This window comes from Oncorhynchus keta, chromosome 35 (genome assembly GCF_023373465.1).
Source record: "Oncorhynchus keta strain PuntledgeMale-10-30-2019 chromosome 35, Oket_V2, whole genome shotgun sequence".
Lineage (NCBI taxonomy): Eukaryota > Metazoa > Chordata > Actinopteri > Salmoniformes > Salmonidae > Oncorhynchus > Oncorhynchus keta.
Window position 1 is genome coordinate 5,301,524 of NC_068455.1, and position 26,513 is coordinate 5,328,036.

The following is a 26,513-nucleotide window of genomic DNA, read 5'->3' on the forward strand; positions in this document are numbered from 1 at the left end:
AATTGCGGGCCAATGGGTGCATTTTGGAAACACAAGACACGCCTTTGGAACAAACCCATCTATTGGATACATCTCATTGGCTAGTTCGAAGGCGTCGTTTACAGTATTGACGCATGTTTTCCTTCATGAGGTAACGGGATTTATGAATAAGGACACATAATTAATGATTGTGTTTTCAGATTTAACGCGTGCCATTGGGTGAATTTGCATATGATATGGGGTTAATATATTTTCAAACTCTACAAGGTATTTAGAGACAAATTTCAGTTGATCTTGCTCTTAATCCTGGCCGCCATTCACCCCCTCATTAATATTAATGAAATCATAAGAGCTTAAAACCATCCCCCCGACGTGCGCTCACATCAAAACGTCACCCTCGTCAGAGTGGGATCCTACAAGAAGAGCGTTTGAATCCACTTTTGAATCTCAACGGTTGTTATAAATTATTTTGAAGTCAACTGATAAATGAAATAGGATTTTAAAATGGCTTTAAGAGGGTCTCTGCGTCGTCTTCTACGGACTCAACTCAACAATACCTGTCAGAGCAGAGCGCATTCTGTGGCTGTTTTAGGAGCACCATTCTCAAAAGGACAGGTAAGGAAAAAGCTCATCCTATTAGAAACCATTCGTTTTAATATGGCTATTTATATAAGGTTATTTCTTTTACCAGAATTATTGAACTTAGTATTTTTCTTTAGAAAAGAAGAGGGGTGGAACATGGACCCAAAGCCATCAGGGATGCCGGTCTGATCGAGAGGCTTTCAAATCTGGGTAAGTGATGGAACATCTTACTAATGTGTTAAAAACAAACTGCTAAATGTACTGTTGAACTAAAATGATCTGGTAATACTTATTCTAACGCTAAAATAGGTTAATGATTCATGCAAGAGCTGCTTCCCTGAGTCATTCAGTTCTCGGAAGTGAAGCATTGGGCTATAGGCTGTGTTACGGCAGTCTTTAACATAAGTGTGTATTGTCTAATATTGTCACAACAACGAAATCAAACACCGGTATTGCTCAGACCTTGAAAGCTGGCAATCAACACATCTTTTTTGTTTTGTCTAAAAGGACAACGTTCTTGTAATTAAAAGAACGGTTTTATTGGTCACACGGGCGACAAAGGATGGGCAAGTCTGCTGTCGTCACTGTACAGTCAGTTATGCAATCAACCGTTCCCGGGGCCGGCATGAACAGAGCTTTCTCCGAAAAACAAATTCTCTCCTCCCATTACAGCATTCCCTTTGTACACTTCTGCCTATCATAGTTGAATAGGGGCCCTAATCGCTGCCTTGAATGCTTGAAAGACGAAACTAACTGTTTTTTTTTTTTGGTGAGTAACTGCGAGACTGCATCACACAGCCGGCTCCATGTGACAGTAAACACCCAGACTGTGGGTTCCAATCCAGAGTAAACCACGGGCTTTTTTTTTTTAACGACCATTGACAAATCTGAGCAAGGAGGGGCACACATTTCGTCAGACAAAATGCTGCCACTTCTAAACCAATGGATTATGATCAAGTCATACATAACATATGTGGTCAGATCCTAATTGTGATGAAGAGAAACCTATCAGGCTAGGCTAGGAATCTCCAATTGAACGGATATTTATCAGTTAAACGAGCCATGTTAATGCATCAGTTCAGCCCAGCCTCACGAATTAAGCCAGACAAAAACGCACGAAATTTGCTGAAATGCATTTTGTACATATATGCACGAATTGATTGTGAGACTGTTGGTCAGTTAGTTGGTTAGTCTAGAAACAGTGTTTATGTGCCAGATAACCCATCTGCCTGGCGAGAATGGGGACCGGTCTGAGCAAAAATACGCACTCTTTTCGTCAGGCAACTAGGTTACCCTTCTAAACCAGTAGATTATTATCAATTCATTCAAAACAAAAAAAAAGAGTACTGGGATGTCCCAGAGTGGATATTTATCACACACAATCTCATAATAAAGATGTTCCCTTCAAGTAGAGGTTCAGTTCTGGAATGTGCAAGTCATGTCCCTGTAATCTTAGCTCGGTTTGTGTCCCTGAGCACTCAGCTGGAGAGCGCTCGAGGCAGGACAACGGAGCTTCTTGTCAGTTTCTAGCCAGTTACGCAATCGACGGTTCCTGTGGCCGGCAGTCGGTGTAATACGAGAAGCTGATCTTTAGATGGCCGTTTTTTCCCCTTTGTTGGATGGAGACGGCTGACATACTTTTTGTAAAGACATCAAACCTCCCCGTAGTCTTTAAGAAACCCGATCATTTTATGAAGATACTAGCCTAAAACCTTTGATCTAGCCCAGTTGTAGGTGTAGTGTTAGGCCTAGTCTGAATGCGCCTCCATTGTAATTTGCAGCTCCCTGGGAACGAAATGTTCCATTTTACTCATCATTGAGTATGGCCTATAGTCTAGTCCAAAGCTTTCTATAGACATCTCCTGCTGTGCCCAAGCATGTACATATGGTGCTATTTTAGTTGTCTCTAAAAGTGGACTTCAAACTGCTAAAATAGGCAGTTTATTCAAAACAAAAGTATGGAAAGTAAATAGCCTTACTTCTGCTGATGCCATTTTAGCAACAGGGAGACTATAAATTGTATCCTCCTTATAGCTGAGATGATCAGACATTGTGCACTTGCCAAGAAGGGAAACTCTAGCCCTGTCAACTGCATTAAATATCACTGACATTGAGTCAAGTTCAAAAACATATTAGATTATGATTACATTAACAGAGAGGCACTGGGTTGAGTTATTCCTGTCCAGGCCTCTAAGATGGTAACACGGGGAGAGCTCTTAGATCAGGGAGAGCTATTCCTGTCCAGGCCTCTAAGATGGTAACACGGGGAGAGCTCTTAGATCAGGGAGAGCAATTCCTGTCCAGGCCTCTAAGATGGTAACACGGGGAGAGCTCTTAGATCAGGGAGAGCAATTCCTGTCCAGGCCTCTAAGATGGTAACACGGGGAGAGATCTTAGATCAGGGAGAGCAATTCCAGTCCCCAAGGGGACCTGATTGGTGTGACACTTTTGCCCCAGTCAACACACCTGACTCCATAAAAAATCAAATATTCATGATCTTCAGTTTAGAATGCAATTCGTTTAATCAGCTGTGTTTTCTAAGAATTGTGTGTGTGTGTGGGGTGTGTGTGTGTGTGGGGGTGTGTGTGGGGGGTGTGTGTGTGGGGGGGGTGTGTGTGTGTGGGGGGGGTGTGACACAACTCTGGCCCCTGAGGACTGGAGTTTTCCACCCCTGTCTTAGATGGTAAGGGGGCACCAGATTGGTCCCCTCCCGACCAGCAGAGTGACACGACACCGCTATCAAATGGAACATTGTCACCTACAAGTGGCGCCTCAAAATTTCTGGTTTACTTCAACTCATAAGTCATTAGTCCGAGGTGCCAATACCAGTAGCGTCGGCGCAGCCCACTTTCTGGAGAAATGCCTCTGTTTACTCTGCGGTTGCCGTGGTATCAGAGGGTGATCTGGTCAAGGAGAAACCTGAGAGGACACGCATGGGAAATGGGACACGTGGAAAGTAGTGCCCAGACAGACAGCGGGTTCCAGCAAACGGCTTGAATGACTCCACCTCGTCAATCAAAGACGATAGGAGAGGGGTGTGTGAGGAGAGCCAGGGTAAAGGGGATTGGACATCAGAGACGATAGGAGAGGGGTGTGTGAGGAGAGCCAGGGTAAAGGGGATTGGACATCAGAGACGATAGGAGAGGGGTGTGTGAGGAGAGCCAGGGTAAAGGGGATTGGACATCAGAGACGATAGGAGAGGGGTGTGTGAGGAGAGCCAGGGTAAAGGGGATTGGACATCAGAGATGATAGGAGAGGGGTGTGTGAGGAGAGCCAGGGTAAAGGGGATTGGACATCAGAGACGATAGGAGAGGGGTGTGTGAGAGAGCCAGGGTAAAGGGGATTGGACATCAGAGACGATAGGAGAGGGGTGTGTGAGGAGAGCCAGGGTAAAGGGGATTGGACATCAGAGATGATAGGAGAGGGGTGTGTGAGGAGAGCCAGGGTAAAGGGGATTGGACATCAGAGATGATAGGAGAGGGGTGTGTGAGGAGAGCCAGGGTAAAGGGGATTGGACATCAGAGATGATAGGAGAGGGGTGTGTGACGAGAGCCAGGGTAAAGGGGATTGGACATCAGAGATGATAGGAGAGGGGTGTGTGAGGAGAGCCAGGTTCGAGGGTTTGGACATCAGAGATGATAGGAGAGGGGTGTGTGAGGAGAGCCAGGTTCGAGGGTTTGGACATCAGAGCCTGGAGAAAGAGTTGAACTAATGCCTCAAAGACATGTAGTCTACCTAACGCTTAATGTGACAAACTGGAGCACGAACTGGCCAAGGCCATTCATGGATCTGGGGCCACAGTACTTCTAGCTCTCAGGATCTGGGGCCACAGTACTTCTTACTCTCAGGATCCGGGGCCACAGTACTTCTAGCTCTCAGGATCTGGGGACACAGTACTACTAGCTCTCAGGATCAGGATCTGGGGTCACAGTACTTCTAGCTCTCAGGATCTGGGGTCACAGTACTACTAGCTCTCAGGATCTGGGGCCGCAGTACTTCTAGCTCTCAGGATCTGGGGACACAGTACTTCTAGCTCTCAGGATCTGGGGACACAGTACTTCTAGCTCTCAGGATCAGGGGTGGGGCCACAGTACTTCTAGCTCTCAGGATCAGGATCTGGGGCCACATACTTCTAGCTCTCAGGATCAGGATCTGGGGTCACAGTACGTCTAGCTCTCAGGATCAGGATCTGGGGCATGTAGTCTTCTAGCTCTCAGGATCAGGATCTGGGGACACAGTACTTCTTGCTCTCAGGATCAGGATCTGGGGACACAGTACTTCTAGCTCTCAGGATCTGGGGACACAGTACTTCTAGCTCTCAGGATCAGGATCTGGGGCCACAGTACTTCTAGCTCTCAGGATCAGGATCTGGGGCCACAGTACTTCTAGCTCTCAGGATCAGGATCTGGGGCCACAGTACTTCTAGCTCTCAGGATCTGGATCTGGGGCCACAGTACTTCTAGCTCTCAGGATCTGGGGCCACAGTACTTCTAGCTCTCAGGATCTGGGGACACAGTACTTCTAGCTCTCAGGATCTGGGGACACAGTACTTCTAGCTCTCAGGATCTGGGGCCACAGTACTTCTAGCTCTCAGGATCTGGGGACACAGTACTTCTAGCTCTCAGGATCTGGGGTCACAGTACTTCTAGCTCTCAGGATCTGGGGTCACAGTACTTCTAGCTCTCAGGATCTGGGGTCACAGTACTTCTAGCTCTCAGGATCTGGGGCCACAGTACTTCTAGCTCTCAGGATCTGGGGCCACAGTACTTCTAGCTCTCAGGATCTGGGGCCACAGTACTTCTAGCTCTCAGGATCTGGGGCCACAGTACTTCTAGCTCTCAGGATCAGGATCTGGGGACATAGTACTTCTTGCTCTCAGGATCCGGGGCCACAGTACTTCTTGCTCTCAGGATCAGGATCTGGGGCCACAGTACTTCTTGCTCTCAGGATCTGGGGCCACAGTACTTCTAGCTCTCAGGATCTGGGGACACAGTACTTCTAGCTCTCAGGATCTGGGGCCACAGTACTTCTAGCTCTCAGGATCTGGGGCCACAGTACTTCTAGCTAGGATCTGGGGCCACAGTACTTCTAGCTCTCAGGATCTGGGGACACAGTACTTCTAGCTCTCAGGATCTGGGGCCACAGTACTTCTAGCTCTCATCTGGGGACACAGTACTTCTTGCTCTCAGGATCAGGATCTGGGGCCACAGTACTTCTTGCTCTCAGGATCTGGGGCCACAGTACTTCTTGCTCTCAGGATCTGGGGCCATCTGGGAGCTCTCAGGATCTGGGGCCACAGTACTCTCAGGATCAGGATCTGGGGACACAGTACTTCTTGCTCTCAGGATCTGGGGCCACAGTACTTCTACCTCGCAGGATCTGGGGCCACAGTACTTCTAGCTCTCAGGATCTGGGGACACAGTACTTCTTGCTCTCAGGATCTGGGGCCACAGTACTTCTAGATCTCAGGATCAGGGGCCACAGTACTTCTTGCTCTCAGGATCCGGGGCCACAGTACTTTAGCTCTCAGGATCAGGATCTGGGGACACAGTACTTCTTGCTCTCAGGATCCGGGGCCACAGTACTTCTTGCTCTCAGGATCTGGGGCCACAGTACTTCTACCTCGCAGGATCTGGGGACACAGTACTTCTTGCTCTCAGGATCTGGGGCCACAGTACTTCTTGCTCTCAGGATCCGGGGCCACAGTACTTCTAGCTCTCAGGATCTGGGGACACAGAACTTCTAGCTCTCAGGATCCGGGGCCACAGTACTTCTAGCTCTCAGGATCCGGGGCCACAGTACTTCTATCTCTCAGGATCTGGGGACACAGTACTTCTATCTCTCAGGATCCGGGGACACAGTACTTCTTGCTCTCAGGATCTGGGGACACAGTACTTCTAGCTCTCAGGATCCGGGGCCACAGTACTTCTAGCTCTCAGGATCTGGGGACACAGTACTTCTAGCTCTCAGGATCAGGGGCCACAGTACTTCTAGCTCTCAGGATCCGGGGCCACAGTACCTCCAGCTGCACTAAGCCACCTGCTACATTACCATTCATGCTCCAATTCATCCATTTGCTGTCGTATTAAGCCAGTGCGTAGTGAACCCTTACCTTATTTCCTTGTGCAGATTACCCAGTGCATGACTTTGGAGACCTGAGCTTCCAGTATCTGGAGAAGGACGAGCCCTACATGCACGTCCCCTTCCCTCGCACTGTGGGCAGAGCTAACAAACTGCTGTCAGGGGCCGTCAGCAACGCGGTGGGAGCCGGACACACTACCGTCATGCTGGGAGGAGACCACAGGTACATACCACAACAACAACCCTTTCATGTTCTCAGAGAACCAACACGGTATTGTTATTTTAGCAACATTGACAGTGTTAGGAAATTAAGCATTAGGCAGGCTTAGGACCTTAGACAATGGGGCGGCACACCATTGACCCAGCGTCATACGGGTTTGGGGGGGGTTTGGCCGGGTTAGGGGAGGGTTTGGCCGGGTTAGGGGCGGCAGGTAGCCTAGTGGTTAGAGCGTTGGACTTGTAACCAAAAGGTTGAAAGGTCGAATCCCCGAACTGACGAGGTAAAAATCTGTCGTTCTGCCCCCTGAACAAGGCAGTTAACCCACTGTTCCCCTGAGCAAGGCAGTTAACCCACTGTTCCCCTGAGCAAGGCAGTTAACCCACTGTTCCCCTGAGCAAGGCAGTTAACCCACTGTTCCCCTGAGCAAGGCAGTTAACCCACTGTTCCCCTGAACAAGGCAGTTAACCCACTGTTCCCCTGAACAAGGCAGTTAACCCACTGTCCCCCTGAACAAGGCAGTTAACCCACTGTCCCCTGAACAAGGCAGTTAACCCACTGTTCCCCTGAACAAGGCAGTTAACCCACTGTTCCCTGAACAAGGCAGTTAACCCACTGTAGCAAGGCAGTCCCCCTGAGCAAGGCAGTTAACCCACTGTCCCCTGAGCAAGGCAGTTAACCCACTGTTCCCCTGAGCAAGGCAGTTAACCCACTGTTCCCCTGAGCAAGGCAGTTAACCCACTGTTCCCCTGAGCAAGGCAGTTAACCCACTGTTCCCCTGAGCAAGGCAGTTAACCCACTGTTCCCCTGAACAAGGCAGTTAACCCACTGTACCTAGGCCATCATTGAAAATAAGAATTTGTTCTGAATTGACTTGCCTGGTTATATAAAGGTTGAATATAAACACAGTCTGTGGGTTGTGTAACAGTCAGCGTTGCCCTGGGGGGGGGGGGGGGGAGAATGTATTACAGGTAATTAAAATCTATTAATAATGGAGATTGGATTCTAACCCCTTCCTGATCCCCCCGCAGCCTGGCCATTGGTTCAGTGGAAGGCCACGCCCGGCAGTGTCCTGACCTGTGTCTGATCTGGGTCGACGCCCACGCCGACATAAACACGCCCCTCACCTCGCCCTCAGGGAACCTGCACGGACAGTCGGTTGCCTTTATGCTGAAAGAGCTGCAGAACAAGGTAAGATGACAGAGGAGTTGGGTAGACATGGCCTTGGGACTTCTCACTGTCCTGATCCCTAACGCCAGGCCATGCTTACGTCTCTGGTTGCCTGGGTAGCCACCGGAAGTCTGTGGGTTTCAAATGAAGGTGTCATGTCCAAGTGGTCCTCCCCCCGTGGCCTCAGAGACCATAGAGTTGGCTATACAGCACTAGCAGATCTGGATACCAGGCTATATTTTACCTACCGCCTCAGTGACAATAGAGTTGGCAATACAGCACTAGCAGATCTGGATACCAGGCTATATAATCACTACAGCCTCAGTGACCATAGTGACCACATGTGCAACCTGGCTATACAGCACTAACAAATCTGGATACCAGGCTATGTTCTCACTACAGCCTCAGTGACCATAGAGTTGGCTCTACAACACTAACAGATCTGGATACCAGGTTATATTCTCCCTACAACCTCAGTGACCATAGAGTTGGCTATACAGCACTAACAGATCTGGATACCAGGCTATATTCTCCCTACTGCCTCAGTGACCATAGAGTTGGCTATACAGCACTAACAGATCTGGATACCAGGCTATATTCTCCCTACAGCCTCAGTGACCATAGAGTTGGCTCTAAAACACTAACAGATCTGGATACCAGGCTATATTCTCCCTACAGCCTCAGTGACCATAGAGTTTGGCTATACAGCACGAACAGATCTGGATACCAGGCTATATTCTCCCTACTGCCTCAGTGACCATAGAGTTGGCTATACAGCACTAACAGATCTGGATACCAGGCTATATTCTCCCTACAGCCTCAGTGACCATAGAGTTGGCTCTACAGCACTAACAGATCTGGATACCAGGCTATATTCTCCCTACAGCCTCAGTGACCATAGAGTTGGCTATACAGCACTAACAGATCTGGATACCAGGCTATATTCTCCCTACAGCCTCAGTGACCATAGAGTTGGCTATGTCTGTAGACCAACAGATCTGGATGAAGCCCTTCCTGTCGGCTATATTCTCCCTACAGCCTCAGTGACCATGGAGAGTTGGCTATACAGCACTAACAGATCTGGATACCAGGCTATATTCTCCCTACAGCCTCAGTGACCATAGAGTTGGCTTTTAGTCATTTTGTAGATCTGGATATAGGCATATTCTCCTACAGCCTCAGTGACCATAGAGTTGGCTTTGTGTCAGCACTGCAGATCTGGATACCAGGTAAATTCTCCCTACAGCCTCAGTGACCATGAGTTGGCTCTACAACACAAACAGATCTGGATACCAGGCTATATTCTCCCCCGCCTCAGTGACCATAGAGTTGGCTATACAGCACTAACAGATCTGGATACCAGGCTATATTCTCCCTACAGCCTCAGTGACCATAGAGTTGGCTCTACAACACTAACAGATCTGGATACCAGGCTATATTCTCCCTACAACCTCAGTGACCATAGAGTTGGCTATACAGCACTAACAGATCTGGATACCAGGCTATATTCTCCCTACAGCCTCAGTGACCATAGAGTTGGCTATATTGGTAACACTAACAGATCTGGATACCATATATATTCTCCCTACAGCCTTAGTGACCATAGAGTTGGCTATACAGCACAACAGATCTGGATACCAGGCTATATTCTCCCTACAGCCTCAGTGACCATAGAGTTGGCTATACAGCACTAACAGATCTGGATACCAGGCTATATTCTCCCTACAGCCTCAGTGACCATAGAGTTGGCTCTACAACACAAACAGATCTGGATTACCAGGCTATATTCTCCCTACAGCCTTAGTGACCATAGAGTTGGCTATACAGCACTAACAGATCTGGATACCAGGCTATATTCTCCCTACAGCCTTAGTGACCATAGAGTTGGCTATACAGCACTAACAGATCTGGATACCAGGCTATATTCTCCCTACAGCCTCAGTGACCATAGAGTTGGCTCTAAAACACTAACAGATCTGGATACCAGGCTATATTCTCCCTACTGCCTCAGTGACCATAGAGTTGGCTATACAGCACTAACAGATCTGGATACCAGGCTATATTCTCCCTACAGCCTCAGTGACCATAGAGTTGGCTCTACAGCACTAACAGATCTGGATACCAGGCTATATTCTCCCTACAGCCTCAGTGACCATAGAGTTGGCTCTACAGCACTAACAGATCTGGATACCAGGCTATATTCTCCCTACAGCCTTACTGCTCTCCCTCTGATACTGACCTGTTGTTGTTGTGTCTGTAGATGCCAGAGCTGCCAGGGTTCAGCTGGATGAAGCCCTTCCTGTCGGCTAAGGACCTGGTCTACATTGGCCTGAGAGACGTCGACCCTGGAGAGTAGTAAGTACACTACTCTGTACACTACCAAGTACACTACTCTGTACACTACGATTTATAACACAGTTAAAACACATTACATTTGACATTTTAGTCATTTTGTATATTATTGTGTGTATATAGACATATTTTTCTACTGTGTTATTGACTGTACGTTTGTTTTACTCCATGTGTAACTCTCTGTTGTTTGTGTCGAACTGCTTTGCTTTATCTTGGTCAGGGTCGCAATTGTAAATGAGAACTTGTTCTCAACTTGCCTACCTGGTTAAATAAAGGTGAAATAAATACATAAAAGTTAGCAGACGCTCTTATCCAGAGCGACCTATCTATAGTTGAACTTGGTGCATTCAACCACATACCACTGTCACACCACAGTATACTAAGGTTGGGCAGTATCTAGATGTTCATACCATCTCTGTGAGAATTCGTCGGCAAGTGGGTAACCGGCCTCTACCGTCCATCCTATTGGCCAACGTGCAATCACTGGAGAATAAACTGGACGAGCTCCGTTCAAGACTATCCTACCAACCGGACATTAAAAACGGTAATATCTTATGTTTCACCGAGTCGTGGCTGAACGACGACATGGATAATGTACAGTTAGCTGGGATCTGCATCGGCAGGACAGAACAGGCACGTCCGGCAAGGGATGCGGAGGGGTGATGGTGCGTGTCTATTGGTAAATCACAGCTGGTGTGGAGACGTCTAATATTAAGTAAGTCTCGATGTATTGCTCGCCTGAGGTAGACTACCTCATGATAAGCTGTAGATCACACTACCTACCAAGAGAGTTCTCAAATATATTTTTCGTAGCCGTCTATTTACCACCACAGACCGATGCTGGCACTAAGACTGCAATCAACGAGCTGTATAGGGCCATAAGCAAACAAGAAAATGCTCATCCAGAAGTGGCACTCCTAGTGGCCGGAGACATTAATGCAGGGAAACTTAAATCTGTTTTACCTCATTTCTACCAGCATGTCACATGTGCAACCTGACAAAAAATACTCGAGAACACCTTTACTATACTGACATTTTCAACCTCTCCCTGACCCAGTCTGTAATACCTACATGTCTCAACCTGACCCAGTCTGTAATACCTACATGTCTCAACCTGACCCAGTCTGTAATACCTACATGTCTCAACCTGACACAGTCTGTAATACCTACATGTCTCAACCTGACCACCATAGTCCCTGTGCCCAAGAAAGCGAAGGTAACCTGCCTAAATGACTACCGACCTGAAGCACTCATGTCTGTAGCCGTGAAGTGCTTTGAAAGGCTGGTCACGGTCAATAAAATGCAAATCAATTACTTAAAAATCATACAATGTGATTTTCTGGTTTTTTTGTTTTAGATTCCGTCTCTCACAGTTTAACTGTACCTATAATAAATATTACAGACCTCTACATGATTTGTAAGTAGGAAAACCTGCAAAATCGGCAGTGTATCAAATACTTGTTCTCCCCACTGTAACTAGCTGCAACTAGCTGCAACTAGCTGCAACTAGCAGTAACTAGCAGTAACTAGCAGTAACTAGCTAAATGTTTGTTGTTTTACTTTGTTATAAATCTAATTCTATTTGAGGCTCCACATGTTGTCATAGAAAATATTAATGTTATTTCCAACAACCGATGAGCAACTCTACTGTAAATCCAGCGCGTATCCAAAAGCCAGTATCTTTGGCAAGGAGTGGAACTTCAGCGAGAGAGTCTGGTATTCAAACTAATCTCGGTCCAAGGAAGGGGCTTGAATGTCTCTGCTGTCACCAGGAAGCTTGATCTTGACATATAGCCACTTCGCTAGCAAGTTAGCAAACCAAATACATAGCTGGATCTAATCTATTGGACACATCCTATATTTCTTAGAGTTATACTTAACTTATAACTTATAAGCAGTGGTGTATAGTTATTGTTTTGAGGTGAGAGAGCGCAAACGAAATGTGAATGACATCATCATTTCGGCAAAGTTTATACCGGCAGATGTAGTCTATTGAATAGCCTATCATTATAGAATATGACAGATGTAGTCTATCGTTATAGAATATGACAGATGTAGTCTATCGTTATAGAATATGACAGATGTAGTCTATCGTTGTAGAATATGACAGATGTAGTCTATCGTTGTAGAATATGACAGATGTAGTCTATCGTTATAGAATATGACAGATGTAGTCTATCGTTGTAGAATATGACAGATGTAGTCTATCGTTGTAGAATATGACAGATGTAGTCTATCGTTATAGAATATGACAGATGTAGTCTATCGTTGTAGAATATGACAGATGTAGTCTATCGTTATAGAATATGACAGATGTAGTCTATCGTTATAGAATATGACAGATGTAGTCTATCGTTATAGAATATGACAGATGTAGTCTATCGTTGTAGAATATGACAGATGTATAAACCTATCATTGTAGAATATGACAGATGTAGTCTTTAATTTGACCTTTATTTTACTAGGCAAGTCAGTTAAGAACAAATTCTTATTTTCAATGACGGCCTAGGAACAGTGGGTAAACTGCCTTTTCAGGGGCAGAACGACAGATTTGTACCTTGTCAGCTCGGGGATTTGAACTTGCAACCTTCCAGTTACTAGTCCAACGCTCTAACCACTAGGCTACCCTGTCGCCCCATTGAATATAGAATATGATTTGAAAGATGCAACAGGCTATTGTCTAAAGAGAAATTAAAATGTTTCATACCCTCAAACACCAGGTTAGGCATAGGCTACCTCTTTTCAAAATAGGCCATCATCACTGTCAATCGTGAATGATAATTCCTAATGTTTTATCGTCCAAACGGAGTGATAATTATTCCTGTCTTATCCAGATTGCATCTGCATGTGTTGCTCTATGCCAGATCAGTTGATTGATCTCAATCAGTTTCATGGGAATAGGCATTTAAATGTTATCGAATGACTGTTTGGTAAGCAGGTGGTGTTAACTATTAGTGTAACGGCCGTTGTTGGTGGAAGAAGGTGAGGACCAAGGTGCAGCGTGGTACGTGTTCATATTTATTCAAATGAACACGGAGATAACAAAATATAACAAAGAGAAACAACAGGAAACAGTTCTGGCTGGTGCAGCAGACACAACAGGAAACAGTTCTGTCTGGTGCAGCAGACACAACAGGAAACAGTTCTGGCTGGTGCAGCAGACACACGACAGGAAACAGTTCTGGCTGGTGCAGCAGACACACGACAGGAAACAGTTCTGGCTGGTGCAGCAGACACACGACAGGAAACAATCACCCACAACTCAAAAGTGAAACCAGGTTACCTAAATATGGTTCTCAATCAGGGACAACGATAAACAGCTGCCTCTGAGAACCATACCAGGCCAAAAACAGAAATCCCAAAACATAGAAAAAGGAACATAGATAACCCACCCAACTCACGCCCTGACCATACTAAAACAAAGACATAATAAAATGACTTCTCTGAAAAGTGGAGGCTGTTATAGCAGCAAGGGGGGGTCCAACTCCATAATAAAAGAACTAAGGTCAGAACGTGACAATTAGCCTTTCTTGTATTTAGTGTATATACAGTTCTATTATGTAAAATGTATGAATGAATAATTATGTGATCTTGCAAGACATTGATTCAGCTTTGATCTAACTTTACTAAAAGAGCACCGTTGTGAGAAGTGATACTCTTCTATTTATAATAATAATATTAATAATAATATGACTATTCGGCATAGGCAAACAGATCTTGATAAAATGTAATTTTTAAGTAAAAGTTGCTGATTGGGCAGCAAGTTGCTGATTGGACAGTGCCAGGATCTGGAGTGATGAATCACGCTTCACCGTCTGGCACTCTGACGAATCTGGGTTTGGCGGATGCCTGGAGAACTTTACCTGCCTGAATGCACAGTGCCAACTGTAAAGTTTGGTGGAGGAGGAATAATGGTCTGGAGCTGTTTTTCATGGTTCAGGCCCCTTAGTTCCAGTGAAGGGTAATCTTAATGCTTCAGCGTACAGCGTACATTCTAGACCATTCTGTGCTTCCAAATGTGTGGCACCAGTTCAGGGAAGGCCCTTTCCAGTTTCAGCATGACAATGATTCCTTGCACAAAGTGAGGTCAATACAGAAATGGTTTGTCGAGATCGGTGTGGAAGAACTTGACTGGCCTGCACAGAGCCCTGACCTCAACACCCATCTATTAGAAAGCCTTCCCAGAAGAGTGGAGGCTGTTATAGCAGAAAAGGGGGAGGACCAACTCCATATTAATGCCCATGATTTTAGAATGAGATGTTCGACGAGCAGGTGTCCACATGTAGTGTCTCTGTGACCAACAGATGCATATCTGTATTCCCAGTCATGTGAAATCCATAGATTAGGGCCTAATGAATTAATTTCAATTGACTGATTTCCTTATGAACCGTTGCATGTTGCATTTATACCTTTGTTCAGTACAAAAGCCTTACTAACTCTAAATTGGCCCAATTTACATTTCCAGTTTCCCACCCTGACATACCAAGCTAGAACGGGCCCTGTGTCTCAACCAATAGACAATGTAGGCTAACCATCCCAGGCAGGGCTACAGCAACTTCCAGAGCCGGCCAGGCTCCTTGGACTTAGCGGTTGGCACTGGTTTGGGTGTCCTAGGCAAAACGGTGTTGCCTTAACCAAGTGGTCACATATCGTTCTGGGTTCCTCTGTGCAAGAGCGAGCAGAGAGGGGAGAGAGAGAGAGAGAGAGAGAGGTCTGTGGAGTTTTATGAGCATCCTCAAGGCAGACACAGTGAATTCGTTTTTTTTCTCCTTCTGATTGGCCAAAGTGGTCACGCAGTACACACCGGTAGCCTGATGGTTGTTGATCTGGATAAGAGTGTCTGCTAAATTACCTAAAAGTGAATTGAAAAAATGCAACTGTCCACATCATTCCACCTGTTTTTAAAATACACTTCCAGACATCTCCTCGTGACATTCTACTCTCCTCTCTCCTCACAGCGACATCCTGAAAGACTTGGGTGTCCAGTACTTCACAATGAGAGACATCGACAGGCTCGGCATCCAGAGAGTCATGGAAGTCACTTTCGACCACCTCTTGTCAAGGTCATTGAATTACTGTTAAAGATTAAGGAGTGATGTTATAAACTAACTAAGCAGCTTACTGTACGACTGACTTTGAGCCTTTCGTTGTGTCAATTACATTAGGCCCCATAGATGTGTTCAGGAGACAGGTTGAAGTGTGTTCTGGCGACTGGTTGGAGTGTGTTCTGGCGACTGGTTGGAGTGTGTTCTGGCGACTGGTTGGAGTGTGTTCTGGCGACTGGTTGGAGTGTGTTCAGGCGACTGGTTGGAGTGTGTTCAGGCGACAGATGAATTTGAGTTGAAAGTGGATTGATTCACTGAACTGTATTCTGAACACTTATTGTCTTATTCTCTTGTCCAACAGGAAGCAGCGGCCGATCCATCTGAGTTTTGACATTGACGCGATGGACCCGTCTTTGGCCCCGGCCACAGGAACACCAGTAAACGGAGGACTGACCTACAGAGAAGGAATCTGGATCACAGAGGAGATTCACAACACAGGTATGTTAGGGCTATAATGATCCACAACACAGGTATGTTAGGGCTATAATGATCCACAACACAGGTATGTTAGGGCTATAATGATCCATAACACAGGTATGTTAGGGCTATAATGATCCATAACACAGGTATGTTAGGGCTATAATGATCCACAACACAGGTATGTTAGGGCTAGAATGATCCACAACACAGGTATGTTAGGGCTAGAATGATCCACAACACAGGTATGTTAGGGCATGCTATAATGATCCACAACACAGGTATGTTAGGGCATGCTATAATGATCCACAACACAGGTATGTTAGGGCTATAATGATCCACAACACAGGTATGTTAGGGCTATAATGATCCACAACACAGGTATGTTAGGGCTATAATGATCCACAACACAGGTATGTTAGGGCTATAATGATCCACAACACAGGTATGTTAGGGCTATAATGATCCACAACACAGGTATGTTAGGGCTATAATGATCCACAACACAGGTATGTTAGGACTATAATGATCCACAACACAGGTATGTTAGGGCTATAATGATCCACAACACAGGTATGTTAGGGCTATAATGATCCACAACACAGGTATGTTAGGGCTATAATGATCCACAACACAGGTATGTTAGGGCTATAATGATCCATAACACAGGTATGTTAGGGCTATAATGATCCACAACACAGGTATGTTAGGGCTATAATGATCCACAACACAGGTATGCTAGGGCTATAATGATCCACAACACAGGTATGTTGGGGCTATAATGATCCACAACACAGGTATGTTAGGGCTATAATGATCCATAACACAGGTATGTTAGGGCACGCTATAATGATCCACAACACAGGTATGTTAGGGCACGCTATAATGATCCACAACACAGGTATGTTAGGGCTATAATGATCCATAACACAGGTATGTTAGGGCTATAATGATCCACAACACAGGTATGTTAGGGCTATAATGATCCATAACACAGGTATGTTAGGGCTATAATGATCCACAACACAGGTATGTTAGGGCTATAATGATCCATAACACAGGTATGTTAGGGCTAGAATGATCCACAACACAGGTATGTTAGGGCTATAATGATCCACAACACAGGTATGTTAGGGCATGCTATAATGATCCACAACACAGGTATGTTAGGGCTATAATGATCCATAACACAGGTATGTTAGGGCTATAATGATCCACTATAATGATCCACAGGTATGTTAGGGCTATAATGATCCACAACACAGGTATGTTAGGGCTATAATGATCCATAACACAGGTATGTTAGGGCTATAATGATCCACAACACAGGTATGTTAGGGCTATAATGATCCACAACACAGGTATGTTAGGGCTATAATGATCCACAACACAGGTATGTTAGGACTATAATGATCCACAACACAGGTATGTTAGGGCTATAATGATCCACAACACAGGTATGTTAGGGCTATAATGATCCACAACACAGGTATGTTAGGGCTATAATGATCCACAACACAGGTATGTTAGGGCTATAATGATCCATAACACAGGTATGTTAGGGCTATAATGATCCACAACACAGGTATGTTAGGGCTATAATGATCCACAACACAGGTATGTTAGGGCTATAATGATCCACAACACAGGTATGTTAGGGCTATAATGATCCACAACACAGGTATGTTAGGGCTATAATGATCCATAACACAGGTATGTTAGGGCACGCTATAATGATCCACAACACAGGTATGTTAGGGCTATAATGATCCACAACACAGGTATGTTAGGGCTATAATGATCCATAACACAGGTATGTTAGGGCTATAATGATCCACAACACAGGTATGTTAGGGCTATAATGATCCACAACACAGGTATGTTAGGGCTATAATGATCCACAACACAGGTATGTTAGGGCTATAATGATCCACAACACAGGTATGTTAGGGCTATAATGATCCACAACACAGGTATGTTAGGGCTATAATGATCCACAACACAGGTATGTTAGGGCTATAATGATCCACAACACAGGTATGTTAGGGCTATAATGATCCACAACACAGGTATGTTAGGGCTATAATGATCCACAACACAGGTATGTTAGGGCTATAATGATCCACAACACAGGTATGTTAGGGCTATAATGATCCACAACACAGGTATGTTAGGGCTATAATGATCCATAACACAGGTATGTTAGGGCTATAATGATCCATAACACAGGTATGTTAGGGCTATAATGATCCACAACACAGGTATGTTAGGGCTATAATGATCCACAACACAGGTATGTTAGGGCTAAAATGATCCACAACACAGGTATGTTAGGGCTATAATGATTCACAACACAGGTATGTTAGGGCTATAATGATCCACAACACAGGTATGTTAGGGCTATAATGATCCATAACACAGGTATGTTAGGGCTATAATGATCCACAACACAGGTATGTTAGGGCTATAATGATCCACAACACAGGTATGTTAGGGCTATAATGATTCACAACACAGGTATGTTAGGGCTATAATGATTCACAACACAGGTATGTTAGGGCTATAATGATCCACAACACAGGTATGTTAGGGCTATAATGATCCACAACACAGGTATGTTAGGGCTATAATGATCCATAACACAGGTATGTTAGGGGCTATAATGATCCATAACACAGGTATGTTAGGGCTATAATGATCCACAACACAGGTATGTTAGGGCTATAATGATCCACAACACAGGTATGTTAGGGCTATAATGATCCATAACACAGGTATGTTAGGACTATAATGATCCACAACACAGGTATGTTAGGGCTATAATGATCCACAACACAGGTATGTTAGGGCTATAATGATCCACAACACAGGTATGTTAGGGCTATAATGATCCATAACACAGGTATGTTAGGGCTATAATGATCCACAACACAGGTATGTTAGGGCTATAATGATCCACAACACAGGTATGTTAGGGCTATAATGATCCACAACACAGGTATGTTAGGGCTATAATGATCCACAACACAGGTATGTTAGGGCTATAATGATTCACAACACAGGTATGTTAGGGCTATAATGATCCACAACACAGGTATGTTAGGGCTAGAATGATCCACAACACAGGTGTGTTAGGGCTATAATGATCCACAACACAGGAACACTGTAATGATACATTTATAAGAAATTATGGGGGAAGGTCTGTCATTAAACTTAAACTTTTCCTCCAAGCTATGCAAGACTCTTGGTAGGATGAGAAAAGTTATTGCATTGCATGAGTGGTTTATATAGTTATGCTGTTGGTACGATAAGAACATTTCAATATGTAAGATTCTTTGAAGTACATTTTCTGTCTGCAACATTCTAAAAAAAATATATAAAAAAAATAAAAGGAACTGAAACTAATAGATTGTGTTTTTGTCTAATCTCCAGGGTTGTTGTCGGTGATGGACCTTGTTGAGGTCAACCCAGCCCTGGGGGCGAGTCGTGAGGCGGTGGCGAGCACCGCTTCCATGGCGGTGGACGTCATCGCATCATCCCTGGGCCAGACCCGCGAGGGAGGTCCCATCACCCAGGAGTCGCAAACACTCAAAGACGACACGGAACAGCTTCGACTCTAGAACCACATTCTAGAACCACATTCTAGAACTCAAAAGACTTAACATATTGGCATTCCTGAATTTTTTAAAAATAAAAAAAGACTTTACATACAGAACAGATGCACTGAAACTGTAGTTGAATTGTTTCAAGGCATTTAGTTGCATCTTCTGTGTGTGTGTGTGTGTGTGTGTGTGTGTGTGTGTGTGTGTGTGTGTGTGTGTGTGTACTGTATGGCAACCTGTTCAACAGTCAGTCAAACCATCATGACTGAACTTGGAAAGCCCTGTTCAAGGATTACATCGCTAACTTACTAAGATGGCGTGAAAAGCTTTAGCCTGGGCCCAGATCTGTGTTTTCATGTCAACTGTTTGCCATGACAAGACTGGCAAAATAGGAGTTCAAATAGACTGGTAACCCAGGCTATTAAAAGCCCACGTATAAAATTTAAACTGTAATTGATGTGATCAACAGCTGGTCGCTCTGGCCTTGACAGGACAGTCTCCCTAGCCCCACTATTTAAATGTTGACTGTATTCGATGTGATCAGTGGTATGCCCCACAGGCGGTGATCAGTGGTATGCCCCACAGGGGGTGATCAGTGGTATGCCCCACAGGGGGTGATCAGTGGTATGCCCCACAGGGGGTGATCAGTGGTATGCCCCATAGGGGGTGATCAGTGGTATGCCCCACAGGGGGTGATCAGTGGTATGCCCCACAGGGGGTGATCAGTGGTATGCCCCACAGGGGGTGATCAGTGGTATGCCCCACAGGCAGTGATCAGTGGTATGCCCCACAGGCAGTGATCAGTGGTATGCCCCACAGGCAGTAATCAGTGGTATGCCCCACAGGGGGTGATCAGTGGTATGCCCCACAGGGGGTGATCAGTGGTATGCCCCACAGGCAGTGATCAGTGGTATGCCCCACAGGCAGTGATCAGTGGTATGCCCCACAGGCAGTAATCAGTGGTATGCCCCACAGGGGGTGATCAGTGGTATGCCCCACAGGGGGTGATCAGTGGTATGCCCCACAGGCGGTGATCAGTGGTATGCCCCACAGGCGGTGATCAGTGGTATGCCCCACAGGGGGTGATCAGTGGTATGCCCCACAGGGGGTGATCAGTGGTATGTCCCACAGGGGGTGATCAGTGGTATGCCCCACAGGGGGTGATCAGTGGTATGCCCCACAGGGGGTGATCAGTGGTATGCCCCACAGGGGGTGATCAGTGGTATGCCCCACAGGGGGTGATCAGTGGTATGCCCCACAGGGGGTGATCAGTGGTATGCCCCACAGGGGGTGATCAGTGGTATGCCCCACAGGGGGTGATCAGTGGTATGCCCCACAGGGGGTGATCAGTGGTATGCCCCACAGGGGGTGATCAGTGGTATGCCCCACAGGGGGTGATCAGTGGTATGTCCCACAGGGGGTGATCAGTGGTATGTCCCACAGGGGGTGATCAGTGGTATGTCCCACAGGGGGTGATCATTAAAACTCAGTATTGCTCATGACTGGATCCTGAATCTCTGCAATAAAACAGGGTTGTAACGAAATAAAATGATAATACTAATGTGACCATCATGTGGTTTGGAAACACAAATACCTCGAGCGAGTGGCTGTGCCAGTTGAGTTGCCGTAGCGATGCGTTTGCACTCTAGGATCAGATGTGGGGTTTGATATAATTTGTTTTTGTCTAGAATGATTGTGTTTTGTAGTAGTTAATAATGACTATGATGGTGGGGTATTTGTAGTAGTTAATAATGACTGATGTTGGGGTATTTGTAGTAGTTAATATTAACTATTATGATGGGGTATTTGTAGTAGTTAATATTAACTATTATGATGGGGTATTTGTAGTAGTTAATGACTTATGATGGGGCATTTGTAGTAGTTAATAATGACTATGAATCCATGTCGGGGTATTTGTAGTAGTTAATAATGACTTATGATGGGGTATTTGTAGTAGTTAATGACTTATGTTGGTATTTGTAGTAGTTAATAATGACTTATGAATCCATGTCGGGGTATTTGTAGTAGTTAATAATGACTTATGAATCCATGTCGGGGTATTTGTAGTAGTTAATAATGACTTATGAATCCATGTTGGGGTATTCACTGTATTAAATGACCAGTTAATTTTTAATAAGTTAAAATGAGTGTATGTAAAGGCTGTATGGTAAATGCTGAGTGAAATAACTTATTTACTAATTATAACAAATGCCTTTTTTGACGTGCCCACTAAATATATATATAATTAGTCTTCCACAATGAAATCAGTCTGTGTGTTTTGCTTTGTGGTCTCCATTGAGACATGTGGCAGAGCAAGTCTAGTTGGTTTTAGTCTTGCATCAAGGTCTATTGTCAATAGGGAGAGAGCCATCTGTGTGCCTCCATTCTAGCCCTTCAGCTGAATAATAATCATTTCTGTATTGTGTCCCTTTCGGGGAAATGTGTTTTGCATCTCAACAAACCACAGCAAATATATTTAAGATTCTTCAAAGTAGCCACCCTTTTTGCCTTGATGACAGCTTTGCACACTCTTGGCATTCTCTCAACCAGCTTCATGAGGTAGTCACCTGGAATGCATTTCAATTAACAGGTGTGCCTTTCTTAAAATAATTAGTGGAATTTCTTTCCTCAATCCGTTGTGTTGTGACAAGGTCGGGGTGGTATACAGGAGATGGTCTTTTACCAAAATAGGGCTAAGTCCATATTATGACAAGAACAGCTCAAATAAGCAAAGAGAAATGACAGTCCATCATTACTTTAAGACATGAAGGTCAGTCAATACGGAACATTTCAAGAACTTTGAAAGTTTCATCAAGCACTGTGATGAAACTGCCTCTCATGAGGACCGCCACAGGAATGGAAGACCCAGAGTTACCTCTGCTGCAGAGAATACGTTCATTAGAGTTACCAACCTCAGAAATTGCAGCCCAAATAAATGCTTCACAGAGTTCAAGTAACAGACACATCTCAACATCAACTGTTCAGAGGAGATTGTGTGAATCAGGCCTTCATGGTCTAATTGCTGCAAAGAAACCACTACTCAAAGGACACCAATAAGAAGAGACTTACTTGGGCCAAGAAACACGAGCAATGGACATTTGTCCTTTTTGGTGCCAACTGCCTTTGTGAGATGCGGTGTGGGTGAACTGATGACCTCCGCATCTATTGCTCGCCCGAGGGAGAGTTTCTCATGATAAGCTGTAGACCACACTACCTACCGAGAGAGTTTTCATCTGTATTCTTTGTAGCAGTTTTACATACCACCACAGTCAGAGGCTGGCACGAAGACAGCATTGAATGAGCTGTATTCCGCCATAGGCAAACAAGAAAATGCTCATCCAGAGACGGCGCCCCTAGTGGCCTGGGGGACTTTTGAAGAGACATGCTGTAGTGGGCTGTCTATCAGAGACATGCTGTAGTGGGCTGTCTATCAGAGACATGCTGTAGTGGGCTGTCTATCAGAGACATGCTGTAGTGGGCTGTCTATCAGAGACATGCTGTAGTGGGCTGTCTATCAGAGACATGCTGTACTGGGCTGTCTATCAGAGACATGCTGTACTGGGCTGTCAATCAGAGACATGCTGTAGTGGGCTGTCTATCAGAGACATGCTGTAGTGGGCAGTCTATCAGAGACATGCTGTAGTGGGCAGTCTATCAGAGACATGCTGTAGTGGGCTGTCTATCAGAGACATGCTGCAGTGGGCTGTCTATCAGAGACATGCTGTAGTGGGCTGTCTATCAGAGGCATGCTGTAGTGGGCTGTCTATCAGAGACATGCTGTAGTGGGCTGTCTATCAGAGACATGCTGTAGTGAGCTGTCTATCAGAGACATGCTGTAGTGGGCTGTCTATCAGAGACATGCTGTAGTGGGCTGTCTATCAGAGACATGCTGTAGTGGGCTGTCTATCAGAGAAATGCTGTAGTGGGCTGTCTATCAGAGACATGCTGTAGTGGGCTGTCTATCAGAGACATGCTGTAGTGGGCTGTCAATCAGAGACATGCTGTAGTGGGCTGTCTATCAGAGACATGCTGTAGTGGGCTGTCTATCAGAGACATGCTGTAGTGGGCTGTCTATCAGAGACATGCTGCAGTGGGCTGTCTATCAGAGAAATGCTGTAGTGGGCTGTCTATCAGAGACATGCTGTAGTGGGCTGTCTATCAGAGACATGCTGTAGTGGGCTGTCTATCAGAGACATGCTGTAGTGGGCTGTCTATCAGAGACATGCTGTAGTGGGCTGTCTATCAGAGACATGCTGTAGTGGGCTGTCTATCAGAGACATGCTGTAGTGGGCTGTCTATCAGAGACATGCTGTAGTGGGCTGTCTATCAGAGACATGCTGTAGTGAGCTGTCTATCAGAGACATGCTGTAGTGGGCTGTCTATCAGAGACATGCTGTAGTGGGCTGTCTATCAGAGACATGCTGTAGTGGGCTGTCAATCAGAGACATGCTGTAGTGGGCTGTCCGTCAGACACATGTAAGGGGTAGATTAGCTTTGATATTGCAGATAGATTGTAGTGTAATGGTTAGCTTAGCTTTAATATTGCAGATAGATAGTGTAATGTAATGGTTAGCTTAGCTTTAATATTGCAGATATATTGTGTAATGTAATGGTTAGCTTAGCTTTAATATTGCAGATAGATTGTGTAATGTAATGGTTAGCTTAGCTTTAATATTGCAGATAGATTGTGTAATGTAATGGTTAGCTTAGCTTTAATATTGCAGATTGTGTAATGTAATGGTTAGCTTAGCTTTAATATTGCAGATTGTGTAATGTAATGTTAGCTTAGCTTAAATATTGCAGATAGATTGTGTAATGTAATGGTTAGCTTAGCTTAAATATTGCAGATAGATTGTGTAATGTAATGGTTAGCTTAGCTTAAATATTGCAGATAGATTGTGTAATGTAATGGTTAGCTTAGCTTTAATATTGCAGATTGTGTAATGTAATGGTTAGCTTAGCTTTAATATTGCAGATAGATTGTGTAATGTAATGGTTAGCTTAGCTTAAATATTGCAGATAGATTGTGTAATGTAATGGTTAGCTTAGCTTAAATATTGCAGATTGTGCAATGTAATGGTTAGCTTAGCTTAAATATTGCAGATAGATTGTGTAATGTAATGGTTAGCTTTAATATTGCAGATTGTGTAATGTAATGGTTAGCTTTAATATTGCAGATTGTGTAATGTAATGGTTAGCTTAGCTTTAATATTGCAGATTGTGTAATGTAATGGTTAGCTTAGCTTTAATATTGCAGATAGATTGTGTAATGTAATGGTTAGCTTAGCTTAAATATTGCAGATAGATTGTGTAATGTAATGGTTAGCTTAGCTTAAATATTGCAGATTGTGCAATGTAATGGTTAGCTTAGCTTAAATATTGCAGATAGATTGTGTAATGTAATGGTTAGCTTTAATATTGCAGATTGTGTAATGTAATGGTTAGCTTAGCTTTAATATTGCAGATTGTGTAATGTAATGGTTAGCTTAGCTTAAATACTACATTTCAATAATATAAAACACATGACTTTAAAATCACACGTTCATGCTTAATTAGTTTTCCTATTATTTTGGCACAGGTTAAGTTGGACTATTGCCCTTTGAAAACCTCAAAACGATGCTGAATGTTTTAGTTATTTCTGTCCCTAGCCCCTCCTCCTCAGTCCCTAACCCCTCCTCCTCAGTCCCTAACCCCTCCTCCTCAGTCCCTAACCACTCCTTCTTTCAACTTCTCAGCTTTGGCCACAGAGAGACCATACCAAAGATAAAAACACCACACAAAAATACATTTAGAAACCACATTTATATCAATTCATTACTTTCTGTTATTGTTAGTACATGTCAATGGGTATTTCTATAGAGGGAATTCATTAGTGGAGAATGCATATTTTTAATTTCATGCATTTCAATGAAAGACAAAGTTAGCATGAGATGAATCCTTCAACTGCTCGGTTCTCAAGGTGTTGTCATAACAACAGCATAAGCAGTAGTGTTATATATATATATACATATTTTACCTCCTTTTTTTCTCCCCAATTGGTAGTTACAGTCTTGTCTCATCGCTGCAACTCCCGTACGGACTCGGGAGTGGATAAGGTTCGAGAGCCGTGCATCCTGGGAAACACGACCCAGCCACAACGCCCACACTTAAGCCGGAAGCCAACCTCACCAGTGTGTCGGCGACCGTGTCAGCGTGCATTGCGCCCGGGCCCACAACAGGAGTCGCTAGTGCGCGATGGGACAAGGACATCCCTGCCGGCCAAACCCTCCCTTAACCCGGACGACACTGGGCCAATTGTGCGCCGTCCCATGGGGTCTTCCGGTCGCGGCCGGCTGCGACAAAGTCTGGACTCGAACCCAGAATCTCTAGTGGCACTCTGCGATGCAGAGCCTTAGACCACTGCGCCACTCGGAAGGGCCCTACAGCAGTAGAGTTCTATGTCGAGACTAAGAGTAAAGGAGCGTGGGTAGGATTGATTTGAGGCCTTTTAACGCTCAGACCTGAGACAAAAACACACACACACAAAAAATCCATCCTACACAGCAGTAAATAAACAACTGCAGAAACGTCTTCATGATAAAGTGTGAACAGAACCAAGGGGAGTTCACTCCTGGATCAGACGACAGCGTATTGTACATTAACAAGTCTGTATCAGATCCATGTCCAGTATTAATATAACGTTCCTGGGTTCGGTTCGGTCCGGTCCATACATCCTGGATTGAAACACGGCTCGGGTTACACTCCCGTCCTGAAGAACAGAAACGATCATTCTTTCTCACACTGTTCCTTATCTTCAGTCAAGAAAACCGTGCTGTGTCCTCATGAGCACTCCCCCAGGCCCAGGGATATATTACAAGAGTTTAGTGGTTTAGCTCAGGTCAGGAACAGCATAGTGAGGTATATGTGGACAGGGGAGACAGGACGAGAGAGAAGAGAAGAGAGAGAACAGGATAGGACAGGGAAGAGGACAGGGAGAGGAGAGAACAGGGAGAGGAGAGAGGAGAGGAG

At 44.9% G+C, this 26,513-nt stretch overlaps 1 protein-coding gene and 2 long non-coding RNA genes across 6 annotated transcripts; 2 read left to right on the forward strand and 1 right to left on the reverse strand.

The window, feature by feature from the left end:
* The first annotated feature begins 364 nt into the window (after nucleotides 1-364).
* On the forward strand, nucleotides 365-19,632 carry LOC118375204 (arginase-2, mitochondrial-like). 4 transcript variants are annotated; one of them, XM_052496163.1, is made up of 8 exons: nucleotides 365-594; nucleotides 699-771; nucleotides 6,691-6,865; nucleotides 7,891-8,050; nucleotides 10,290-10,384; nucleotides 15,340-15,444; nucleotides 15,788-15,924; nucleotides 17,233-17,590. In XM_052496163.1, the coding sequence occupies exons 1-8, from the start codon at nucleotides 484-486 to the stop codon at nucleotides 17,247-17,249; spliced, it is 873 nt and encodes a 290-aa protein (XP_052352123.1). In that variant the 5' UTR covers nucleotides 365-483; the 3' UTR covers nucleotides 17,250-17,590. The 4 variants fall into 4 exon arrangements, with proteins under 4 accessions (XP_052352123.1, XP_052352124.1, XP_052352125.1 ...); XM_052496164.1 differs by lacking the exon at nucleotides 17,233-17,590 and adding an exon at nucleotides 16,349-16,569; XM_052496165.1 differs by lacking the exon at nucleotides 17,233-17,590 and adding an exon at nucleotides 16,021-16,052.
* On the forward strand, nucleotides 18,239-19,005 carry LOC127915748 (uncharacterized). The gene is made up of 3 exons (XR_008091955.1): nucleotides 18,239-18,260; nucleotides 18,389-18,484; nucleotides 18,582-19,005. It is a non-coding gene; the product is annotated as an uncharacterized LOC127915748 (long non-coding RNA).
* Nucleotides 19,633-21,330: 1,698 nt separating the features above from the next.
* LOC127915749 (uncharacterized) lies at nucleotides 21,331-21,667 on the reverse strand. Its single transcript, XR_008091957.1, has 2 exons — nucleotides 21,503-21,667; nucleotides 21,331-21,397 (listed from the first exon to the last, which is right to left on the reverse strand). It is a non-coding gene; the product is annotated as an uncharacterized LOC127915749 (long non-coding RNA).
* Between the last annotated feature and the right edge of the window lie 4,846 nt (nucleotides 21,668-26,513).

Coding starts and splice junctions, on each gene's coding strand:
- LOC118375204 (XM_052496162.1), top strand. CDS start 484: ATGGCTTTAAGAGGGTCTCTGCGTCGTCTTCTACGGACTCAACTCAAC. Junction 595..698: donor CACCATTCTCAAAAGGACAG/GTAAGGAAAAAG, acceptor ATTTTTCTTTAG/AAAAGAAGAGGGGTGGAACA. Junction 10,385..15,339: donor GACGTCGACCCTGGAGAGTA/GTAAGTACACTA, acceptor CTCTCCTCACAG/CGACATCCTGAAAGACTTGG.